Genomic DNA, 22,922 nt, shown 5'->3' on the forward strand with positions numbered 1-22,922 from the left:
AAAGCAAATTCCAGCTCTTAGGTGAAGAAGAAAACAATGAAGCCACCTTGCAAGAAAGTGCCACTGGGAAGAAGAACAGACATCTGAAAGCAGCACAGGCCTGGCATAGGCAGTACTCAGCATCCCACTTCCTACCCGGAAGTGATTTTACAGGGAAAGCATAAGCATGTCAGGGGATTTATTTCCCTCTAATGTTTCTACAGCTGTCTAAGGTTAGCAGGAAAAGCCCTTCAGGAGTCAGAATTACTGTTATTATAGAGTATGAGATTAACCCACCCCTTACAGGCAGGCTGAGCTTATCTTCTAGTCAAAATTGAACCTTTTAATCATCCATCTTCATTCCTGCTGGGATGAACATTAAATCACTTAATGAGGTCTTTTCTATTCTAAATCTAATTCAGAAACACAAGAGAGAAACAAAAACAAAGGAGAATAAGGCTTTTAAAATTACAGCTCTATAAATAAAGGTATGTTCTGCCACACGGAGAGTGCATTCCTCTATCAGCTCTGCTGAGCTTGTGAAAATCAAAACCAGGGGTTGGAATGGCTGATTTTGACCCTGAATTTGCACCCAGCTCTAAAGAAGGGTGTCTGATGGCCTTAAGCTTTAGATCTGTAGCAAATGGTTTCACATGTGGCTTGCACATAGAAGTATTTCCCATTTCATCAATGGGCATGCATTCACTTCATGTTTCTGTATATTTTGAAATGCAAAGCTTGAATTGGTCCAGGAAGAAGCACCCCAGACACCTGCTGTCCTCTCTTTGCACAGAAAAAACGTGCATCAGAACAGGGACCCTGACTGAACTGAAGGTTGCTCTTGCAAAGCCAGGACTCATCCTACACACAGCACTGAGAGCTGTATTTCAACAAGGTGTTTGCCACATCCTCCACATCCTGCATCCAGCCACACACCAGGCAGTAAAGTCTCACTCCTGAGGGAGCTGCACAGTAGCAAGGGTGCCTTAAAAATTATGTGCATGGTGAAGACCTATTATAAATTGGTTTAGAAGTACCAATTTTAGCCACTGACAGATGACATCAAGCAAAACTTCTAGGCTCTTCCCTGCCCTTTAAGAAGCCTTTCTATTCAGAGGCAGAGCTGGCAAAGAAAAGCTGTGTTTCCACATTACCTGTGCCCACCCTGTCAACACAGTACAAACCCACCCAGACTTTGGGCAAGGACAGCAGAGTCTGAGCAGGGGATGGGTGCTTTGAACAAGGCACCCCTCTGCCATGGAGAGATCCCATCTGGCAGCAAAATAGAGCAAGTGCTCTCTGCCACCACAGACAGATTGGAGTGACTGCCTTGGGGGGAATCTGTTCCAGAAGCACCAGCCCAGTCTAAATCAATGTGAGACGATGCCAACAACAAAAGCTTCTGGAGCGTATTCAGAGATGTCTTTCAAAACCAGATTCTTTTCATGGCTATTTTTTTATTTGTTTGTTTGCTTGTTTTTGTGAAATCAGTGACAAAAGTGAAAATACCTAGTGCCTCTTCTGCATCACGAAGAACTATACCTAAAACACAAACACAGCTTTGATTCTATTATTGTCAATCATAATCTGGTATTTTAACAGCAAAATCCATAGGAATTTTTCATCTGCACAACCTCACTATTAAAATTACTTCTCATAATTGCTCTCTCACTCATTTGCCTCATCCAAAGACTTTAAAGTCGATTCTTAAATCACCATTTGCTGATGCCTGCCAGGCTTTATTAGCTGGCAACAAGTTGCTGCTTCAGGGAGCAGTGTCCCGTGGAGGACACTGCACACAGCAGCACAATTAACCAGCTATTCTGAAACAGTATAGGAAAGGTGACACTGCAGGACCACATCCAGAATCCATCACACTGCTCCTGTGATTTCTTCCCACGCTCCTTTTATGTTTAAATGGCATATATAATCTTTCCAAGATTAAATTGGCTTCCTCTTTATTAAAGCATCAACTATAGAAAAAGATTGATTACACTTTCTAATAAAAATCAATGTCATGAATATTTATCGTTAATTATGCTTCCAGGAGCTGGTAACTGTTTACCTACAAAACTATGCCTGGTTCAAGGCAAGACCAAGTACTCTGCACTAACAGACTGTCCAGTGAGTGTTTTTTAACCTCTCACCTGACAAAATCCCAGAAGTGATATAGTTTAATACAAGATCTAATACTGTACTTTGGAGGAAATAGACAACAGCGTGAACACTGCATGCACCAGTTAAACAAACCAAAAAGTGTTAGGGCAAAACTGAATTCCTCTCAATTACATCAATGTGCAGTAATCAACTGCTTCTCCATGGTTTTTCTTCAGAGCAGTAAGGAAGAAAGCATATGATGAGGAAAGACCTAGCCAGTCATCTTTCCTTCTGATCAGCATATAGGAACCCAAAAGATTTAAGGAATCAGTAGGTGAAGTAGAGAGCAGTTAACATTGCTGCTCTGAATTCTGAGGTGGTTTTATTTCAAATCCGAAAATTAAAAAAAAAGAGGCTGCAAATGGAACTTGGTTATGTGCCAGAAGAAAATTTATCACACTGAGATAGAGAACCTGCTAGCAGGAATAAGGACGAAATCAGGAGCAGCTTGACTGGAAAGGGAATGAATATGCTGCTCAATGGTAGTTTAAGACTATTTTTCAGCAGAGGCAGAATGCCAGCAGCTGTGCTCCTGTCTCCATGGCAAACTGGATCTCATAACTTGAGAAGGACATATTGCAAGACACCTCTAGCAACTCCTGAGTGCTGGTGCCCAGAAAAGAGAGGACTGAGTGCTGAGGAAGGAGCCAGGAAGGAGCTGCAGGACTTCTTCAAGCAGAGGGCCCCACCAGGCAGTACAACCCCACTTTGGGTACAGCATGTGGCCTCTCCCTGCTGCTGGCCAGGGAGGCCAGGAGGAAGAGGCCAGCTCTGCTCCAACTGGACTGGAGACAGCCAGTCACTGTGTCCAGCAGCTTGTACACAGCAAAAAAACCTCAACTGATGCACACAGATGGGCCAAGCATGTTGTCAATACACAAGTGCATCCTTTCTGAGGCATCAGAGCTCCAGGGTCACCGCAACTACAGAATATCAGTTCAATCATGGGAGAAAGTGCTCTTCAGCAGCCCTGCTGGGTGGTGGCCACTGTCCTCCAGCCACCTGATGGGCAGCCAGCAAGTCTCCACTCACTCCCTTCCAATCTGCCAGAGCAGTTGCACCAGGTCCCTTTGACTACACAGCTTAGTTTTCCACGCTTCCCCGAACATTCCCAGAAAGGAGAACAAAGCACACCTAAGTATAGATTGTGGCTATGTGCTGACTATTGCCAGCTTTGCCCAGAAATTCAATCTCTGCCTCATATTTCTAGCAGCAATTGGCATTTTCCAGCACTCAAAATATCAAAGAACATTTAGAGGAAAACAAAACACCCAACACTGCTATTGCTTTTACATGTTGTAAAAGACATTCTGCACATAACATTGCTGTTATGTGCAGAAACTCCCAGTGACTTTCAAAAACATACTCAAATGCCAAAAGGGTTTTTTTGACAGACTTGTTGGATAAAATTGAAATGTGTTAGTCCCTCTCTCCCCACCAGCAACCTGTCAATGCTCAGGGTCCCCTGTGCCCCCCAAGTCTGCCTCTTACCTGTCTGCCACCACGTGTCCACGAGGGTACAGCGCCCTTCTCCCACCACCTCGTAGAACCACTGCCAAGCTTCCTTGTTGATGGGCTCTCCCACTAGACCAAACCAAGAAAGAAAACAACCTGAGACCCAGGAGAACTGCAGGCAGCTCATTCTCCCTCTTGGTGCACAACAAGCTGAACACATGATCTCCAAGCAGAACGCTCAGCACACCTTTCCTGGGATGCACAAAGGACTGCGATGCACTCATGTAACTGAGGACTGACTTTTTCCAGAAGAACCAAAAGGCAAGCAATGAATACTACTGAAAGTAACTAATCTATGCAGATCATGTAATAAGAACCTCCAGAACAGAAAATAATGCAGGAAAATGCCGCTTGGGTCACCTATGCCAGTAAAATTCAAAGCGATGCCCTTTAGCATTAGGTAAATCTTTTTAGCCAAGAACGTGATCCTGCAAAATAATCTAGGAAACAGGCAATCATACAAAAGTTCAATGGACTCAAAATGTGATTTTGTTACTTCTTCTGCTGAGAAAATATTTGAAAAGCCAGATACAGAGCCTGCTTTATCATCTTTTTTCTAACCACATCCCATGTGATCAGCTGAGCTCCTCTGGCATCTTCATTTCACCAGACAGAACCCTTTGTCTTTTTCAGATGAAAGTTTCATGTCCCTTACCTGAACCCAAAACCTTCAAGGAAGATCTGTCATATTTCTTCACCCACTCTTCTCCATAATTCAGCAGCAGGCGTATCGCTGTAGGTGCTCCGTAGAACTGATTAATTTTCAACCTTTGCACCACTTCCCAGTAACGACCTGCAAAGTCACAAGCTGGCTTTTTGTCCTTCCAGCACTGACATACTGCTGCAAATGCTCAGCTGAAAGGTTAACAATCAAAGCTGGAGCTGTTACTACTGTGAGTTCAAAGCAAAAGCAATGACAGCTTTTTTTTCCTACCCTGGATTTACAGATGTTCCTGAGTGCTGTATACACATGATCCAAAGCAATGGAGCTTACCTCTCCTGAGCAGGCAGGTCACACTGGACAGGTCTCTAAACCACTTTTGCCACATCTAGCCAAACTCTTCCCACCACTTCCTCACCTGGGTCAGGGTACACTGGAGTGCTTTCAAACAGGACAGAGGTGGCTCCATTGCAGAGTGGTCCATACACAACATAGCTGTGTCCTGTGATCCAGCCAATGTCGGCCACACAGCCAAAAACATCTCCTTGCTGGTAGTCAAACACATACTGCAAAGATAAACGTAAGGCCAGCTGATTTCCTGTTGGCAGGTGCTCAAAGGAAAGCTGGACTGGGCATCCAGGTGGGAGCAGGAGAGTGCACAGGGGAAGTGGAGCCACGGCCACATGAAGACCAGCCTGAGGTGAGGAAGCAAGTCAGAAGGACCATGGCTCCCAGGTTCCTGGCACATTTGCAAACATACAGGAAGCACAGTTGTACCAGCAGCTGCTCAGCTGGAGCAACAAAGCTACAACCAAAGCTCAGAGCCTTGGATACCTCAGGTTGCCTCCTCCAGGTGGCCTAACAGTAGAGCTGATTCTGAGTCACAGGGAAACTGCAGACCACTGAGTCTCAGACCTTTCACCAATATCAACCGATTTCAATGAGATCTGGAGGAACTCATAGGTGCCCATAAGACATTTACTGAGAAATATTCTTAGCTGCTCAGCTTCTCTATATGAGTGAATCGCCTTCCAGATGCTACCCTCTCCTTGCTCACCAAATTCAAGATAAAGATCTTGAAGAACTCATTATCTTCTCTTGGATATGGCAAATGCTTCCCACTCCTCTACCATAGGCAAAGAGGTCCTGACTCAGAAGGAGTCAGGTTTATGGATCAGAACAAAAAAAACCCCATGAGTGTGTGACAAGAGTGTCACATGTGAGTGCGCAAAGACCACAGAGATCACACAGGTCAGCTGACCCCTGTACCTAGAAAAGGCAATTCTCACCTTACTTTTCCAAGTGCCTTTCCCTCTCATGCACTCTGCAGGTGGAGAAAATGCCGCAAGGTGCAGACCTACCTTCTGGACTAAGAGATGTCTTGGTGTTTATGCTGGCACTTAGAAAAGCTGAAGTAAAAAATGCATTTCATGCAGAGAAATCTGACGCTTGAATATTCAAATCTTCTAAAAATTCAACCATGTCAGCCAAAAGAAAGAAAACCTTCACATGAATTGTGTGTGATTATAAACAGGGTGATACCACTAAAGCCAGATGGAAATCTTTCACTACAGTCCTCTCCTCATTTCACTGTTACCTTTTAATATGCAGACCTCAGACCAGAAGCTTCAAGAAGCAGTGCCTTGACTCTTTCCATTTTCATGAGAAAGGAGGTTAAAATGTTTTCCCTAGATCACCCAGAAAAGCAGAACAGAAGTGCAACCACAAGAGGAGAAATACAATTTTTGTTCTTCAGACAACAGTACTATGTGAAGGGGCTATTTTAAGAGTCCAGATCCCCTCTGAAATAAAAAAGTCCAGCATCCCAATGCAAAATACGACAATAATATCCACATTACCAATGCCAGTAAGATACTTTCCAGAATCTCCTCAGCTGCAAATTTTGGGCAGCCAACATTGGCACATTTTAAATGCGAGAGCAGCAATGCCATTTCCTTGGTTTCATAATTCTGTGTTCAGGTTTGCATAATATCATATTCCTCAGAACAAATCCTGAAGATTAATTACACAGTTCAGATGTTTTCCAGCTTGTTTACAACCAATAAGCCAACTGGGCAGCAAGCAGAGAACACAGCATTCCTCCCTGAACCAGGTCTCTCTTGTCAGCACTGCTAAAAGCTAAGTAAGCCTTTCTCAGAAGAAGCAGCTGAGTTACCTTGTGTGTGAGAGCAGCATAGAGCAGGTATCCAGCCTGGGTGTGAACGATTCCTTTGGGTTTCCCAGTGCTGCCCGAGGTGTACAGCATGAAGAGAATGTCTTCACTGTCCATGCTCTCTGGAGTGCACACGGAATCTGCCTTGGTCATCTCCTAAGAAAGAAAATGTGGTAATAACAGAAGACAGGTTATATGGAGCCAACCATCATTCCCTCTGTAAGCAAGGGAACAGTATCCAGAGACAGGAGCCACCCGTTGCTGTTGCCCCTCACAAATGTCTATGGATATATCATAGCTTATACGGGCTCACCTTGTGAAAAGGTTCCTGTGGGTGCATAGCATCTAACATTTCCACCAGTACCTGTGCTGGGCAGAGAAGTCAAGGAGAACTGGCCAGATAAAATAACATTTCTGGGGGAAAATGGTAAGTCATAGCTGCTTAGATATCAAGCCTTTGCAAGCTGCTGGTAGAAATCCAAAATGTGACTGCAAACACTTGACAGCAGCAGCAGCAAGGCTGACTGGGTACTGCTTTGTACTTTCCTTTTCCTTTAAAAACTGAAGTGCTACAGTTGAACTGCGTGGTCATCTCCCTTCCCTGGCCCCAGCAGTGGATGACTGTCCTGTCCATTTGATCCTCAAATTCTTATTTTTCTGCCCAGAAGAAGACTGCTTTACTGTCCTGCCTCTGTCATTCTCCTCATATTCCCCTGTTGGCCATCTGGGTGAGATCCTGTCCTCACCCCCACAGTCAGAACCACAGGAGGGAAGGATGCAATGCCCTGCTAGGTCAGAGCCTCTCTCGAGCTCTGTACTGTCCTGATGAATAATTCCTGCAAGAATTATTAGGTGGCTCCTTGAAGGAATTTCTTGGTACTACTTTTTTATGAGAATACACTGTAAACACACTGTATTTATAAGTGAACATTACCATCAGTAGGTGCAGTTGTTTAAAAGTGTCTGACAAACAAAGCTTAATAAAACATGAAGAGTTCACAAAATGTAATTCTTAGCCTCTGAGTTACAGCCCTGCTGTTCATCTCAGGTATTTCTCATGACATTTCAGCACTGCCAATTCAGGTTGACTTGTCAGTTTTTGAAACAAAAATGGAATCCTCATATGCTCCATTACAACATGACCTTAAATTTTACAGTAAGCCATTGCACAAGAGCTGGAAAGTACAGCTGCTATAAAGATCAGTAAGGACAGTTAACACCAGTAACTGTTTAGTTCTTGTTTTGTTTCAGATCCCAAAACTGACAACGGGATGAGCTCAGCTCTTGGATCACTAAAGTACCTCAGGCTATTTGCAAGGAAAATAATCAGAACGTCCTTTGTGGAGTAAGGAGCAAGACAATTTCTGAGTAAACCTTGTCTTCTCTGTTTAACTTACACTAGTACTTCTTCCTATCTCACGTGACCAGCACAGAGACTCTTGAGCAATTATCTTGCCAGCAGATTAGCTTTTTCCAGGCATTATTAGCATGAGTAGTTCCTGTTTACTGATGCCAGCAAACGGGTAAAATTACTTCTGCGTTAGGCTGGAGTCCCATGTGTGCCAGCTAAACACATAAAAACAACTGCTGTTTTCTTCCCCAGGAAGCACAGGCTTTAAATATTCCTAAACCATCACTATTTTCCACTATGGGACAACCACAACACTGATCATGGCTGGATGAAGCCTCTCTAGGGACTTCATTATTTCTGCACTGCCTTTCAGCAGTGTCCACTCTGAGTGCACATACAATTCATAACACAGTGTCTGAACACAGTAAAATAACAACAGCCACGATGGTCTCCACGGCCTCTGGGTCTCAGGAAACACTCCTTAAATCTCAGCAGTGTTTGCAAGACTTGGGAAATGGAACAGCATAACCCCTGCCCATGCTGAGATAAACCAGACATAGATTGAGCTGCTTCGACTCACAATCCTAGCAGACTGTAAATACAGGCAGTCCATTTGAAGATGAAGATCCAGATGCTGTAAGGAGCAGAACACAGGTCCCAAAAGCACTTACGGAGAGAAAGATTATCCTAGCCAACACTCAGACCTAAAAGAGTTATCCAACAACAACATACCTCTTCAAGGGGAATATCAAGGTCACCCATCTGGACTTTGTTATCTGTCCTCTGAGCCACAAACACATGTTTGATGCTTGGACAGTTCTTCACAGCTTCATCCACTGTTGCCTTCAGCTCTATGGTTCGGCCTCCCCTGACTCCCTGGTTGTATGTGATAACTGCTTTGCATCCAGCTAAAAAGAGAAAGAATTAGCAGACATGCCAGCCTGTCTTCCAGGCTAGTATGCACACCCAACTTTCATTACTTTGGGGGCGATGCATAGGACATGTGTGATAAATACTCAGAACTGCTGTCAGTCAAAACCAGTCAGTGTCACTGATGAAAACACTTTAAAATTGGAGACACAGAGAGATTAAGGGCAGCTGGGACCTCCATAGGTTATCCAGTTCATCTCTCCCACCTCAAGGCAGGGTCTGCTTCAGCTAAACCACTCCTGACAGCTATCCCTTCCATCTTCCTAAAACACTCCAATGGCATCTACTCTACCCTCTCCCCAGCAGTCCACTCCAAAGCCTATCACGAATGTGAGGAAGTCTTTCCCAACATCCAGCCCAAGTGTCACTCACTGCAGTTTAAATCATCCATCCCTGTCTTGCAAAGCTGATACACAGAACAGCTTCTTCCCAGTTCCCTGTGTGAGGGATAACTAAAACATGTACTTGCTCTCTGCAGATCAACTCCACTAAAAACACTAAAAAGGAAAGAACGTGACAATTTCTGTAAAACTTAGTCCCTCACAATAGCCACAAAGAAACTGATGTGACTGCTAGGACATGAGCCAGTGGCTATTTCCCTCTTCTGTTGCTATTTTTAGCATCACTTTTTACCTAATCACAATATACAAGTACTTTGGGGCTGAGAACAGCTCTATCTGCTGGTAGAAGGGCTCACAGAGCAGGGGCAGGCTGCCAGCACTTCCAGTACGATACATAAATCACAGGATCCCAATTGAGAATGCAGAATTAGTTCTGTCCAAGAGTATGAAAGAAACACTGCAATTACACTGCAAAACAACAAATCAGGCTCTATCCCTATGCTCTGCTTTTCCTTCCAGTTTCACTGCTGTCAAGCAATAACACAGTGCACACTGAATGTTAAGCAATTTATTAAGTATTCTGAAGCCAGAGGACATTGCACGTGTCACTCAGGAAAAGGCTCCTCACTGCACGCTGCAAGGGAGAGAGAACTGCCCTGCTAGGCGAGAATGAACCAAGAAAACTCTTTCTGCCAAGACAACACAGGGCTGGGATATGCCTTGGAGCACTGAAACAGAGGCATTTGTTCCCCAGTCTGCATCTACTCACAGTCCATGATTCTCCCAGCCAAGGACTCGGCGCTGAATCCAGCGAAGACCACGGTGTGAACAGCACCGATCCTGGCACAAGCCAGCATGGCTGCCACTGACAAGGGGGACACAGACATATAGATGGCCACCCTGTCCCCTTTCTGGATCCCATATTTCTTCAGAGTGTTGGCAAGGCGGCAAGTCAGATCCTGAAGTTCCCTGTGGCAGAGAAGGAATGTTGTGATGTGACTGCACAACCTGATTTACACGGGGTGAGCAAAGGAAAAATGAACTTGGGCAGATTGAGGCTTCATGATCACCTCTGCACCTCATCTCAGCAGTACAGGGCATCCTAAAGAAGGGTGGCCTGGGGCATGCTGGTAGCCAGGCTGCTCCTGCCATTGTGGACAGGAGAAGAAAGGGCAGAGTGGTACTTGCTGCAGAAGGACAGGAGAGAGCTGCAGGCACTGTCCAGAGCTGCCGGACTGTAAGGTGGCCACAGCAGAGAACAAGCCAGGTGCTGTCATGCTGCCTCCAGAAATCAAGGTTCATTTCAGTCACTCCTCATGCCTTTTTTACCCATGAAGCTCAGTCAGAAGCCACTGGGAACACAAGTGGGATAAACACAGGATGAAATGGAACTGTTGTCCAAAGACTCTGCCACAGTATGTAAGTCGGGCAACAGCTGGAAGTGCTCCACTACCAGGAGCTTCTCTTTAAATTGCAAGGGTAAGCAACACATTTGCATGAACAAGGAAAGAAAGGAGAAGTCTGGAGGCACTTGTATGAGGGACAGATTTTACAGCTGGATCACCTGCAGCCCAACAGCATTTCAGAACACAAGTACTGCTGCCACTCTTGCACAGAGAAATTCAGCAACACCAAGAACAGGAACAAAGTCTCTTTTCATGAGACACTGCTATGACATAGTGACAATAGCAAAAATGTTCCTCTAAGGAAAGAAAACGCAATTTGTGGGCAAGGGCTTGCACATTCCCTTATTCTGATGTCTGCACAGGGGATAGCACAATGGCAGGTACACCCGGGACCAAGATGCTGCCATGGACTGAACAGCTCTGCATGCCTGCAGTGGAAGGGCCTTGGGAACAAGGGATACTGTGCCAGGTGAGAAGTGGTCTCGTGCCAAGGGAGGAGGTGCAGCACAGGGTGCTGACAAGGGGCAACAGAGCACTCCTTGTAGCACCAGGCATCAGCTCAGAGGAGCAGACTGGCAGAATCTGGCAGGAATTGTTCTTTCACAGGGCTCACAAACTCTGTAAGTACCAAGGCCCAGAGAAGAGAGATATCTTCTACTCTCCAGCTTGTTCATCATCAACCTGCAACCTGTGAAACCTTAGGAATTCCAAGCTACACCACCAGGGACCCCCATAACTTTTAACAATTAAATTAATTTTGGTGAGTTGCATTCCCTAATAAGCTGTAAAGCATGAATCCTTAAGTATCCTCTTCTCCCAGAACTGGGAATAGCTGCAAAAAAAACCACCCCAATTTTCAACTGGTGTCTAAGCTGCAAATAAAATGAAGAATTGTTTCTGGTCCATCAAAAATTATTTTGTTCCTTTTTTTAAACCACTGCAAGTTGGAAATAAAAGCTGAAGTGCTCTGCTTTAGGAATATCAAAACTATGGGCTAAGAATAACTAATTTTTGGAGTATTCACCCCTTAACTTGTCTTAAACCAAGAGAGAAAACAAGGAAAATTAGACAAATCCAAGGCACAGCACTTCATATTATTTAATCTAAGATTATTTCTGTAGCATCAAGTAAATAGTCCATTTCTGAACTTGGAGAGGTGGCCAGACACGTTCAGTATCAGTTCTCTGGCAGTAGCTGGTAACAGCTGCCCCTGCAGAGTGATCACAAGCCTGCAGAAAGCACGGATGGAGTAGCTGCACCCCAGACTGAATTCTCCCTAATCCCTTATAGTGAAAGATCAGCCTAAACTCTAAAGCACAACATTGAAGACCTCTTCCCAAGCTCCTCATGGTCATGGAAGTGCACAGTTAGATTTATTATTTTGCTTTTACTGAGTTCATGAGCAATAATGAATTCCCACCCAACCATTGGTTTAGTGCCTTGTCCTAAAAGGATTAATTTTCTGGTCTGGAATTTACCTGGTCCTTCAATGATGCTGCATTAAAGAAAAATTTCAATGTGGATAAATAACAAAGAGGCAAAACAAAAGCTGCTCAGCTACAAAGCACATAAAGGGAAACAAGCCCCAGAGAGACAGCTGTGAGAAAGTAAAATGAAAACTTCTTATCTGCAATGGAAAATACTCAAGTGCTTTCTCCATGATTCCTCTTGCTTCTTTTGCTTGTTCAGGACTTGGTGACCACAGTGGCAGAAGCTCTCACTGTTTTTTATGATTAACCCCAATTTGACATTTGCTTAATGAGCATGTGTAAGTAAGGTGATAGACAACATGGATCAGTCTTTACCCATGGATCTATTTGCCTCTTCTTTGTATGCTGAAATGCTGGGATAGAAAGGCCTTGGAGGTCCCTTGGAGCTGCAGCACATGGATGAATGGACACAAAAGCAAGGAATAGGTGAAGCCAAGAACTCCAATGAAGATCCACAAATCCCTGAGTATGAGATATGTCTTTTGGCTCCTGTTGGCACCAAGTCAAGCTTGCTCTCCAGTTCAAGAAAGGGAGTTAGCAGAAACAGTGTCAGGAATTCTTCCCTTGACTCCTCCAAGCACATTTTTTTATCTAACAGGCAGCCAGTTGGTACAGGCAGGCAGCATGTTACACATTGTCAGTCCTCAACCCAGACACATCCTGGGGAGGAATGAGCACTGTGCAGAGTCACTGCACACCTAAACAAACTGAGCAGGAGGAGACCACAGCCATCATCACCCTCCCCATCTGCTACTACTGCCAAGCTTGGCATTGTAGCTCCTCCACCACACAAGGTCAGAAGAGCCAAGAGTAACTGAAACCCTCAAACCCAGCAGTGCCTCAGCTCTGACACAGAGGCAATGGCATGGAATGCTGGCCAGGAAATGTGATGGTAGCATGGCACATCCACCTGCTGCCTGCATTCCCAAGGATTTCAGTGCAGCCACTCAGAGCAGGGCACCGCACTCAGCAGAGGGAGGCAGGAATAACCAGCAGAGAGGAACAAAGCCATGGGGCACACAGAGGGTCCTGGAGCACTCAGCTCCCTCTGTGCAAGCAGGGCAGACAGCAGGAAGATCTCAGCAGAGCCACTGCAGGAGAAGGAAATGTGCTGCAAACAAAGGGAAGCGCCCAGCCCCTCCTGACAGAGACAGACGAGAAACCAAGAAACCACAAAGTCAGTTCATAGCACAACAGTCTGAGGATCCTCTGCAAAAGCAAATTGTAAGAGCTGAGAGCAAATAAGAGAACAAATTGGACAGGAAAACACTGCTCCGGTGGGTAAAATGCCAGAGCAGAGAGGAGAAATGGGGAAGCAGCAACCAGAAGGGGAGACCATTTGCTAAGGAGAAAGAGCAATAGATCCAGTCTGTGCATTTAGAACAAAGCAAGCCAGGAAGATGGCAGAGGCATTATTGAACACAGATGAAGGACCAGAAAGAGACATGTGGACCTGCTGCTGGACAAATGTGGGTATCAGTGGTAACCACCAGGACCTATTCCTTTCTGTATGATTTAGGATTTGGGTAAGAAGATTAGTGTTAAGGGCTAAAATTAATAATTAACTCTTGTGTCTCTCTGTAAGGTGTGCTTCCATCTTGTCCATGGATAATGCTTTGAGCCTGTTGTCTTCCTGACTCATCACCTGCTATGCAAGCATCTCCTCAGATACCACAGCATCACTTCTAAGCATAAGACCTACAAGGCTGCCCCCCAGCAGAACCAGCATATCATTGCTCAGGCCAGTCCTTCTGTGTAATCTAACAGACAGCATGTCCTTACATCTCTGTTCAGGAACTGACAGATACTTCCCCCAGACCTCTCCCCAAATACAGCTTCCAGAGTCCATTGCTCAATGCAGTGTTTGGAACAACCTCTGTAAAACCCATCAGTGCCACCTGGCACCTCTCTGATGCACTTCAGCGCTGCTTTGCAGAAACAGCCTTCCAGTAAGTCTGATGTTACCTTTTGCCACAGCGAGACAGTGTACAGCTTTCTAAACAAAGGAAGCCAGTTCCTTTTACATTAAAAAAAGTTGCATCAAGACCTTCTTTGGGAAGCAGCCTTTTGCAAAATTATTCCAGACTTTTTCTTAATACATTCAATGCCATACACACGCTTTGACAGTACCTGGTTTTAGCTTAGCCCAAGCCATGTTCTCTGCTGTCATGGCACAAAAGCTGGGCTGAGTATTTCTTGCAGCAATCAGTTTATTTCCTGGAACCATAGTTTGGATTAGGCTGAAACTGTTTGAAAATTCAGGTCACATGTCCAAATTGGGCATTAGAGCACAACTGCCCAGCCTTCCTGCAGACATCCTGAACCCAAGACAAGGGAAACCCCTTGTAACCTTTTTTAGGTGAGAAAGTGAGAAACCCATGAGCTTTCTTGGGTGGGGAAAGCTGCAAGCCTGGGCAAGATTTACTTGCAACCTCAGCTTACAAAGGCAGCTCTGGAAAAGAGTTTTGCTGCCAGTGGTAAGTATCATCATTCACTGTGACCTCTAACACAATTTCACCTATTTTAGCTCAGGCTGAGGAATCCATTGGCTTTTTAAAGGCATAGCTATCATGTTGCTCATGAAGATGTCCAACCACTTCTCTTCCACCTACCTAGGACCCTGATTTCTGGTTCTTTAGCTTTCCTCTCTCCCTACTTTGTCTTTTGCATTTTGAGCTTTCCCTCTGGCAGCAATGTTTTCTGCACCAAAGTGATCACCCTTCTTTTGAGACCTGGAACCCTTCTGAAAAACAGGTTAGCTAAGGCATTCTGTTGCCCACTTCCCATAGGTCCCACTGACAACAGCCGTGAGGTTTTGCAGATCCACTGGGTCACAGGTGGATAAACTGTAGAGATCCTGGTAAACCAGGGAACACCAGAGAGAATAAATAACTCCATGTCAGAGAGCAGGAGGGTTGGCATAACTTTAGCTGCTGTCTTCAACACCTCCTGTCATTGAACTTACAGAGGCTGCAATTCAACAGCTTGGGCCACTAACTCCACCTGCTTTTAAAAGGCACAGTACTTTTAAAAACACAGGCTCAGCAATGCACTGGGGAATTCCTCTGCAAGGTTTCAAAGGCCCTGAGCCCTGACAATATCCACAGAGCAGGACAAAACACTCCTGATCGGTTGGACCCTTCTGACAATTAATTCAGCTGTCAGCTCACAGCACCACAGTGCTGCTAAGCCACTGCCCTACCAATGAGCTTTTGGTGGCTTAGCCTCTGGAGAGTCAGAGAGCCTCTTGTTAACTGATTTGCATGACCTGTCCCCACTTTGCTGACTGTAGCCACCAAAGGCCATGAGGGTTGTACTCCTGTTGTTACAAAGCAGTAAAAAACCAAGTCTTTTGCCTTCCCATTCAAAACCAGAGGTAATTTGAAACTCGGCTAAATTTCTACCCACAGGGAAGAAGAAGCAAGAATGGCCAGTGAACTTTTTTTTCCTGAAAGGCTGAATTGCATCAGCTAGAGAGATAGGAAAAAACTCAGTGACAAAAAAGATCATCACAACTGAGCTTGTAAGGGCAGATGTCATCTCCTGGTGCAAAAACAAAATGTTTCACCTATGGCTTTGGGTATCTTTGCCCACCAGCAGTTGTTTGGATTCTTCCCCTAGCACACAGCACTTGAACTCTGATGCACAATTACAACCCACCTTGCTGACAAGTGTGCACAGGGATGTGGGCTGACTGATGGCACAGCCCACCAGTTCTTTGCCCACAGCAGAGGGAAACTGAGGCTTTTATTTCTGCCAAGGATGAGCTAGCTGGGATAGCCCTTTCCAGTGCAGCTGTGTTTCCTGCCAGTGCAGGGAGGACATCCTACTGATGAAGGTTTTTCCCCTTCCTCAGGGAGGAGAAAGCCTGTTCCAGCCCTTTTCCTGCAGATCCACCTTCTTCCTTTGCAGGCTGCAATGGGAACAAGGCCAGCACTCAGCTGTTTTCTTGTCCCTGACAACTCCCCAGAGGAGAAGGCAGAGGACCAGGCCAGCAGCTGCATTTCTCCTTGTGTTGCCCAGGGCTTATCTCTGAGGAGAAGCAGCTCACAACAGCAAGCTTTGCAGAGTAGATAATGCAGAAAACCGGTGCTAGCAATGTTGCACATAAGCCCTGGACAGCTCTCTCCCAGCTGAATCCACGACCTCACTCAAAGCTGGTCCGTAAGACAGTGCCCAAATTAAAGTCTTTGTTTTCCTACAGTGCTAAGTCCTTACTCTAAGGCCACTGTGCCATTAACAAGGCATCCAGATCCTAAGGAAAGAGGCATCTCTGTTCTGCCAAGACATGTCCAGCATCCCTCTGATTCCCCCTTTATGTTGAGGCTGTATGTGCTACAGAAGGCTCACCAAGGACTACCAGCATCCCAGCTCCTGGGCCACTTCCTTCTCTGATTTGCTTTCCCTCACAAAACTTCTAGCTCAAATAAGGCACTGCTGAAAAAGGTTTTCGACTAAGCTCTGTCTCAAATGGAAGTCAATGCCAACACTCTGTAGGAAAAGCTTCCTGACCCATTTAAAACCTGTAAAAATGCAGCCCAAAGACCACAGAAAAGGCAAAATACTCAGAGAGTACTGCTGCTTTCAACAAAGCTATTCCTGCCTTAATGAGATAAGCAGAGAACCAAGTGACCTGTTTTACCACGTGGTAGGACCAAAGTCTCTAGAGAAACTCAAATGCAATCACATCTGACCCACAGTATCAGGCAGAAACAGAAACGTGGCTCTCAAATACAAACAGAAGCTTGAAAATAGAGATTGCCAATATGTCTTTCACTTGGATGTTCTCCTTTCTGATACCAGTTACTGTATCTCTGTAAGGCTGCACAAAGAAGGGTTCAGTTTTCTGATATGGGTTACTTGTCTTCATGTCACAGCAATCACAATTCCACAGGCTGAAAATATACTTTCTTCCAAATGCACTTGGGCATGGCCAGGGAAAAAAAAAAAAAACAGTCCTGTTGCTGTTCAGAAAGGCCGTCCCTTATCTCCAGAGATTGCAGATAAGATGTTTGAGTGTTTGCAGCAGCTCAGTACATTTCAAGTAGTGGCCTAAGGGGGAGGTTAGAGCTGCCTTGAATGAGGCAGTGCTGTCTGTTGGGTTGCTTCTCTTGTCATGTTGATCTGAGCACAATTTTACCCCTCTTTCTTACCCCTTGTTTTCATGCCTGAGGCATAAAGAGAGAGGTAAAAGTGCACAAACCTGGGAGAAAAACATACCATGCATAAACTCTGAGAGAAATGTTTGGTTTCATCTCCATGTTTACAACCAGAATGGCAAAATGCAAAAGCACTTAGACAAGCTACCCAGCTCATTACAACATATTTATATCATAACAGGCCTAAACACCCTGCCAAATAACAATACCAAGATAAAAACCAATGCACTCCTTTCATAGATTTATATCAGACAGCATTTATTTCTGTTGCGTGGAGCACTAACCTCTCAAAGTTATTTTTACAACCACTCTTCCCTGCTGACCACTTTCCTCACTTGAATGAATAATGCTTCCAGGAGCTTTCATAAATTTTGGAGATGAATCTTGAGGGGGAGAACGCGGCATAGAATATTTTCAGACCCAAGGAGCTCTAGGAACCCCAACAAGTTCCAGAAAACATTCTGTAAAGGTCTGATGCTAGGGACATTCTTCATCTCCTCTGCTTTCTGATCTAGCAGAACAAACATCTGGCTCTTTGAGATTCAGCAGCTCAAAGATTTGGCTCCCTAAAACATGCACTGAGGAATGTACAAGTCTGGGAACATTTAAATCTCACTAGAGACAGAGATGATGTAAAAGGCAGGACTGTCTCCTAAACGAGGGCATATAGCAAGGGGAAGAGAAATATGCTTAAACCTGCCATACTCTAACAAACTGTGCAATACGTAGCATCAATTACATATCAGTGTCAATCAGAGCTGTCTCAAGGTTGCTCTGAACTGCAGTGAGGATGGGAAAGAGAAACATGTAGAACTTAAAATCCCCTCCAGCCAGGGTTCAGTATCAAGCTGTTTACCAGCAACACAAGACATTTGCACAAAGACGTTTGCTATTCTTCTGAAACCAGAAGCTACTCACAGAAATTTTCCCATGTGTATCTCCAGCAAGCAAAAAGGAAACTGCTAGGTGAAAAAATCCCATTTCGTGTGTCCCTCACACTGCCAGGCATAGTGAGAATGTGCCATACCTGTATGTGACATGCACTGCAGTGCCAGGTTCATCTCTCTCCCAAATCAAAGCCACTCTGTTTGGAGACTTTTCGACATGCTGATCCAAGCAATTTACTGTAAAGAAACCCAAAGGTTTAAACAAAGTCTGAAAATACAAAAGGTGCTTTGTAAACCTAGCTTGGTCAAGTGCAACAGCAAGAAAGTGCAAGATGAAACATCAGTTTTTGGGTTGCTAGACACACAGTAATGTATAACAGAGGAACTGAGAGCATTTGCAGCTCCAGTAAAGATATACAACAAATTCTACATTTAATTGGCACAGTGGCCTTAGAGATGGATACCCATGAGAGACCATGGTAAATTCAGGTATGGGCTGAATTCATGGCTCAATTCAGCCATTTAGCTCCAGTGGCTAAACTTAAGCCAGCCCAAATCTTTCCCTTGCTCCCAGCAGCACAAAGGCAAGAAACCCGTTTGATGTTTTTGCTCCCCAGAGCAGCATTTCACTACAGAACTCGGACGGTCTTCCCCAGCTGGCATATTTAGCACTGCCCCATTTGGATTTTCTAATTAAAGCTCACGTGAAACATTTTGTTACAGGGTATAACAAAGAGCTGAACCTCAGCTAACTGAAAATGTCTAAAACTGTAGGATCTATGGTAAACTAGAAGTTCAGACATCTACAAGTTATCAGACCCATGGAAGATTAATGTGTCTCAGGCTGTGTATTCCACCTCCTAAAATTTAAAGGCATAAAATTCCCTTTTAAAGGTGCATTTCTCCCCCTCAGCATCTTGAAGTGGAGGACTTAGAGAGCACCCAATCTGAAAAAATGTATAGAATCCACAAAAGAAACTTGCCTGCATGTCCAGTAGCAACTTGCCTGATAGTCAGAGAACATCCTTGTTAAGTATTAATTCCAAGTCTACATGACACTTACTTATTGCATTGTAATCTTTCATTTGGCAACTAGTCAGGGACACTGCTGTATAACTCAGAGAAAACCTTTTTAAAAATTGCTGGATTTCAGATCATATTTCCTGGAAATATTAATACTGATAGGAAAGGATTTCATTTTTCCAGATATATTTTAAAAAACTGTGTGCTGTAGTAGCTTTGGTTGTTCTGTGATCACACCACCACATGGGATGGGAATGAGCCCCTAAAGGTGCACAGAGAAAGAAATTCCTCAGAGTTTAACACATTTCATTGCAAGACCAAATGTTAGTCTCAAAACTTCAAAAAAGCATCAGCTGTTTAAAGTCTTTTATTTTTAATGCAAAACCCTGCAGCAGTACTATAAAAATAAGACAAGCCATTTCTTAAGCCATCCTAATATGATACAAGAGGACAAAAATCCTAGTGGGGAATTTTTAAGCAGTTATACACTAATTTCCTCTACCTGTGTTTATTGCTGTGGCTTGGTTCTCAACAAGTAGCAACTCCCACCTCCAGGCTCCACACAGGTACACCCTTGTATACTGTGCCATGCTACAGTGAATCACAAAATGCCATTTATTGCCCAAACAACTTTTCCTACTCATGAGCAGCCACACCGGCCTTCAGAGGGAATTTCTGCTACAGAAAGCCCTGGCTGAGCCAAGTAGGAGCTTTAGCTCTGTGCTCTGTAAGAACCAGCAGGTGAACCAGAGTCAACTGCTATTGTTTCCTTCCTGATCTTAGGCTTACATGAGCCTTTTGCTCATTTTACAAAATAGAATTTAGTGACCTTTCCCTTACTACTACACCCTAGTGGCTTCTCAATACATTTTCTTGCTTCCTTGACTGCTCAGAAACAATTAATCTCAGTAAGACAAGTTCCTGAGAATGTGTCCTGATGGGAAATGCAGTTTGCCAGGTTATTCTCTTGGCAGGAGGTACAGTGCAAGAAATCCAGAAGCCCTTAAGCTCACAGGTCCCCAAAATCCTACTGCAAGGGCTCTCAAGCAAAGAACATCAGATGACTCAGTTGCTCACGGTTCAGCTGTGCTGGGAGACATGCACACAGGATGCTCTGGATCAGGGATCTGAACTGCTGCCATGTTTCTACACAGACTGTGTTCAAATCAAGAGGTGAAAGGACAAAATCACAGTCTGCTAACAGAAAAACAGCCATTTGGCTGTGGCAAAGTACTGCCTTCATCACGCTTGGAAAAAAAAAACCAGCAACAGCAAACCTGTTTAATTCTGTGCATCTGTTTCAAAGGCCTATGATTTCTTTCTATGTATGTGAAAAAAGCTAAGTGGCATTTTCTGTCTGCTGAGGAACCAGACCCAAGGACAAGCAATATCTGGATATCAAAGATCTGGCACGGGATCCAGAAGAAAGTGTTGATCCCACTCTACAGAGGAAAGCAATAGATCCCTGATAGGCTGTGCTCAGACAAGATCTTCCTTACAACAGAAATTAATGACAACAAAATCCTGGCTAAAATCCCCTGATTGCTGGGTGCTGGGCACAGGGCTGTACACATATCTCCATAAGCTTGGGATCCACTGCTGGGCATCACCCCCACCCCGGGGTGAAGACACTCTCTTAGGCTCTCTGGAAGACCTGAGGAGGGCTTCCTCTTTTGGCTGTCAAAAAAAAAAAAAGTGGCCAGAGATGTTACAGTTACTGCACTAGTGAACCAGTGTCCTCCCCGAGGAACAGGAAATGAAGGTCAGAAATGTTCATCCTTGTTAAAAGACATCATCACTGAGTGGTACCCTAGATGGGGCTGGGGCTCACTCCCACCGGACAAAGCACAGCCGCAGCACACAAGAGCCTTCAGGGCAGACACGGCATGGACAAAACTCAAATGCACTCAGCGCAGCCACGGCAAAATTTACTCGTTTCATGTTGAGTGGTGAAATTGGAGGAAAATACCAAGATCCTTGTTTAAAAGAAAAAAAAAAAAAAGAATCCCTGCCATAAAAGCCTGGGACCGTTCCCCACCTGTGGATCATCCTGAGCCACCACGGGGCCGGGCAGCACCCGGCAGAGCCCAAATTCGGCATCCCATCCCGGGGCCCATCTCCGCAGGTCGAAGGGCGGCCGCCCGTGAGGCAGCGCCCGGGCAAGAGGCTTAGCCAGGGTTATCCCACCTTCGGATTTTCTCCCCGTTTCCAGCATTTCGCAATTCCTGGCTTGCTTCCTCCCTGCGCCGCCCAACCGAAATCCTCGTTTTCACCCCCAAACACGGGCGATGGAGAAACTTCGCCCCGCGGGTCGCCTCCCGCCCAGCCCGGCGGCATTGGCGGGCGGCCCCGCCGGGCGCGGAGGATGCGCGGCCGGGACCCCTTACCCGAGACGTTGAGGCGGCCGCCGAGGAACCAGCGGGCGGAACCAGCGGGCGCTTCGGGCTGGCAGGCCGTGTGGAAGGGACTGTCCCAGCGCAGCCACCCCCGCGCCACGTCCGCCCAGAACCCGGCGGGGTCGCGGGCCGCCCGGTCCCGCCAGGCCCGGTACTCGCCGGGCGGGAGCGCCCCGGGGGCGCCCGCAGGGCTGCAGCAGCTCCGGGCCGCCGCCGGGACCCGGCCCGGGGGGCGCGGGCGGCTGAGGGCGCGCAGAGTCCGCGCTCGGGCGGCCGCCAGCGCCATGGGGACACAGCCCTGCGCCGCTGTCCCCGCCGCGCCCGCCCGAACCGGGAGAACGAAAGGGAGCGAACGGGAGAGCGAGAGATAAAGACCGCCTGCGGGGAGGGGCTGCCCCGGCGGGGCGGCTCCGGGAGCACCGCAGCCCGCACACCCCCTGTCCCCGGGAGCACCCCGCACCCAGGGACACCCCGCAGCATCGGGAACACCCTGCACCCAGGGACACCCCGTCCCCAGGGACACCCCCCACCCCCGGGAGCACCCCGCACCCAGGGGCACCCCGAGAGATACACCTGCACCTGAAGAGAGAGACCCAGCGCTTTCCCCTATGGGGTTATCACCTGCACGGATGTGCGGGCCGGGCTGCACCCCTATTCAAATCCTCAGCACCACAACAGGCGTGCCCAGGTACAGCCAGGCCCTTTAACATAAAAAGCAGCTCTCAGCACACACATGCATGCTGTCATATCTACAGGTGGTGTCCAGCACCACGCACCCGGACACAGCACAAAGCAAGCACAGTGGCACAGTCCTCATGCACAGACAGTACTTGTGCTCATGGGTAGGTGGCAAACACATTGTGCCCTCGTACACCACCATCCACAAAGCTGTCATAACCCTGCCCCCTCTGCTCAAAATGGGGTGTCTCTAAACGGGGTACACATCCTATCTTGGCAGCCCTGTGAGCACCATCATTACCATAATGTGGAATTCCTGGCTTTGATATCACAACACTTCTTCCTCTGTATTAATCTACGGACCAGACTTCACCCTGGCTTCATGGTGCAAACCCTCAACAATCAGTAGCAGGGTTTTACAGCAGGTAGCACAGAATTTATTCCTTGTCTATAGCACAGACATGCTCTTTTCTGGCATAAAGAAATTAATTCTTTTAGACAGCTTGGTCTGGCTTCCCAGCACGGAGTCTAAAAGCTCAGAGTGGCATGGTCTGAGCATCCTTAAGAAGTACCAAACTACCAGAGCACAAACTCTACTCACCCCCAGGGTTTGGGTAGGCAAAGCACATTTCGTGTTCAAGATTAAAAGCTTGAAATAACTCTATATGCTATGAAGCTTCTTCTGGCAGTGGTAGAAACAAATGGTGGTTTTCTGTTCTAAATATATCACCGGGTACTTCTTTGTGATTTTTGTGTGAGATTTTCTGACACCACTG

At 46.0% G+C, this 22,922-nt stretch overlaps 1 protein-coding gene across 1 annotated transcript in view; it reads right to left on the bottom strand.

The window, feature by feature from the left end:
- Positions 1–21,828, bottom strand: part of ACSS1 (acyl-CoA synthetase short chain family member 1) — a 31,112-nt gene extending 9,284 nt beyond the window's left edge. The window contains exons 1-8 of the mRNA XM_030268885.4: positions 21,460–21,828; positions 18,190–18,286; positions 9,877–10,076; positions 8,569–8,744; positions 6,489–6,641; positions 4,731–4,878; positions 4,307–4,444; positions 3,628–3,720 (exon numbers count right to left, since the gene is read on the bottom strand). Of these exons, the coding sequence (XP_030124745.4) occupies positions 3,628–3,720; positions 4,307–4,444; positions 4,731–4,878; positions 6,489–6,641; positions 8,569–8,744; positions 9,877–10,076; positions 18,190–18,286; positions 21,460–21,754 (1,300 nt within the window). The 5' untranslated portion in view covers positions 21,755–21,828. The remainder of the gene's footprint in view (positions 1–3,627; positions 3,721–4,306; positions 4,445–4,730; positions 4,879–6,488; positions 6,642–8,568; positions 8,745–9,876; positions 10,077–18,189; positions 18,287–21,459) is intronic.
- Positions 21,829–22,922: the final 1,094 nt, after the last annotated feature.

The sequence above is a fragment of the Taeniopygia guttata genome, chromosome 3 (genome assembly GCF_048771995.1).
Source record: "Taeniopygia guttata chromosome 3, bTaeGut7.mat, whole genome shotgun sequence".
Classification (NCBI taxonomy): Eukaryota; Metazoa; Chordata; class Aves; order Passeriformes; family Estrildidae; genus Taeniopygia; species Taeniopygia guttata.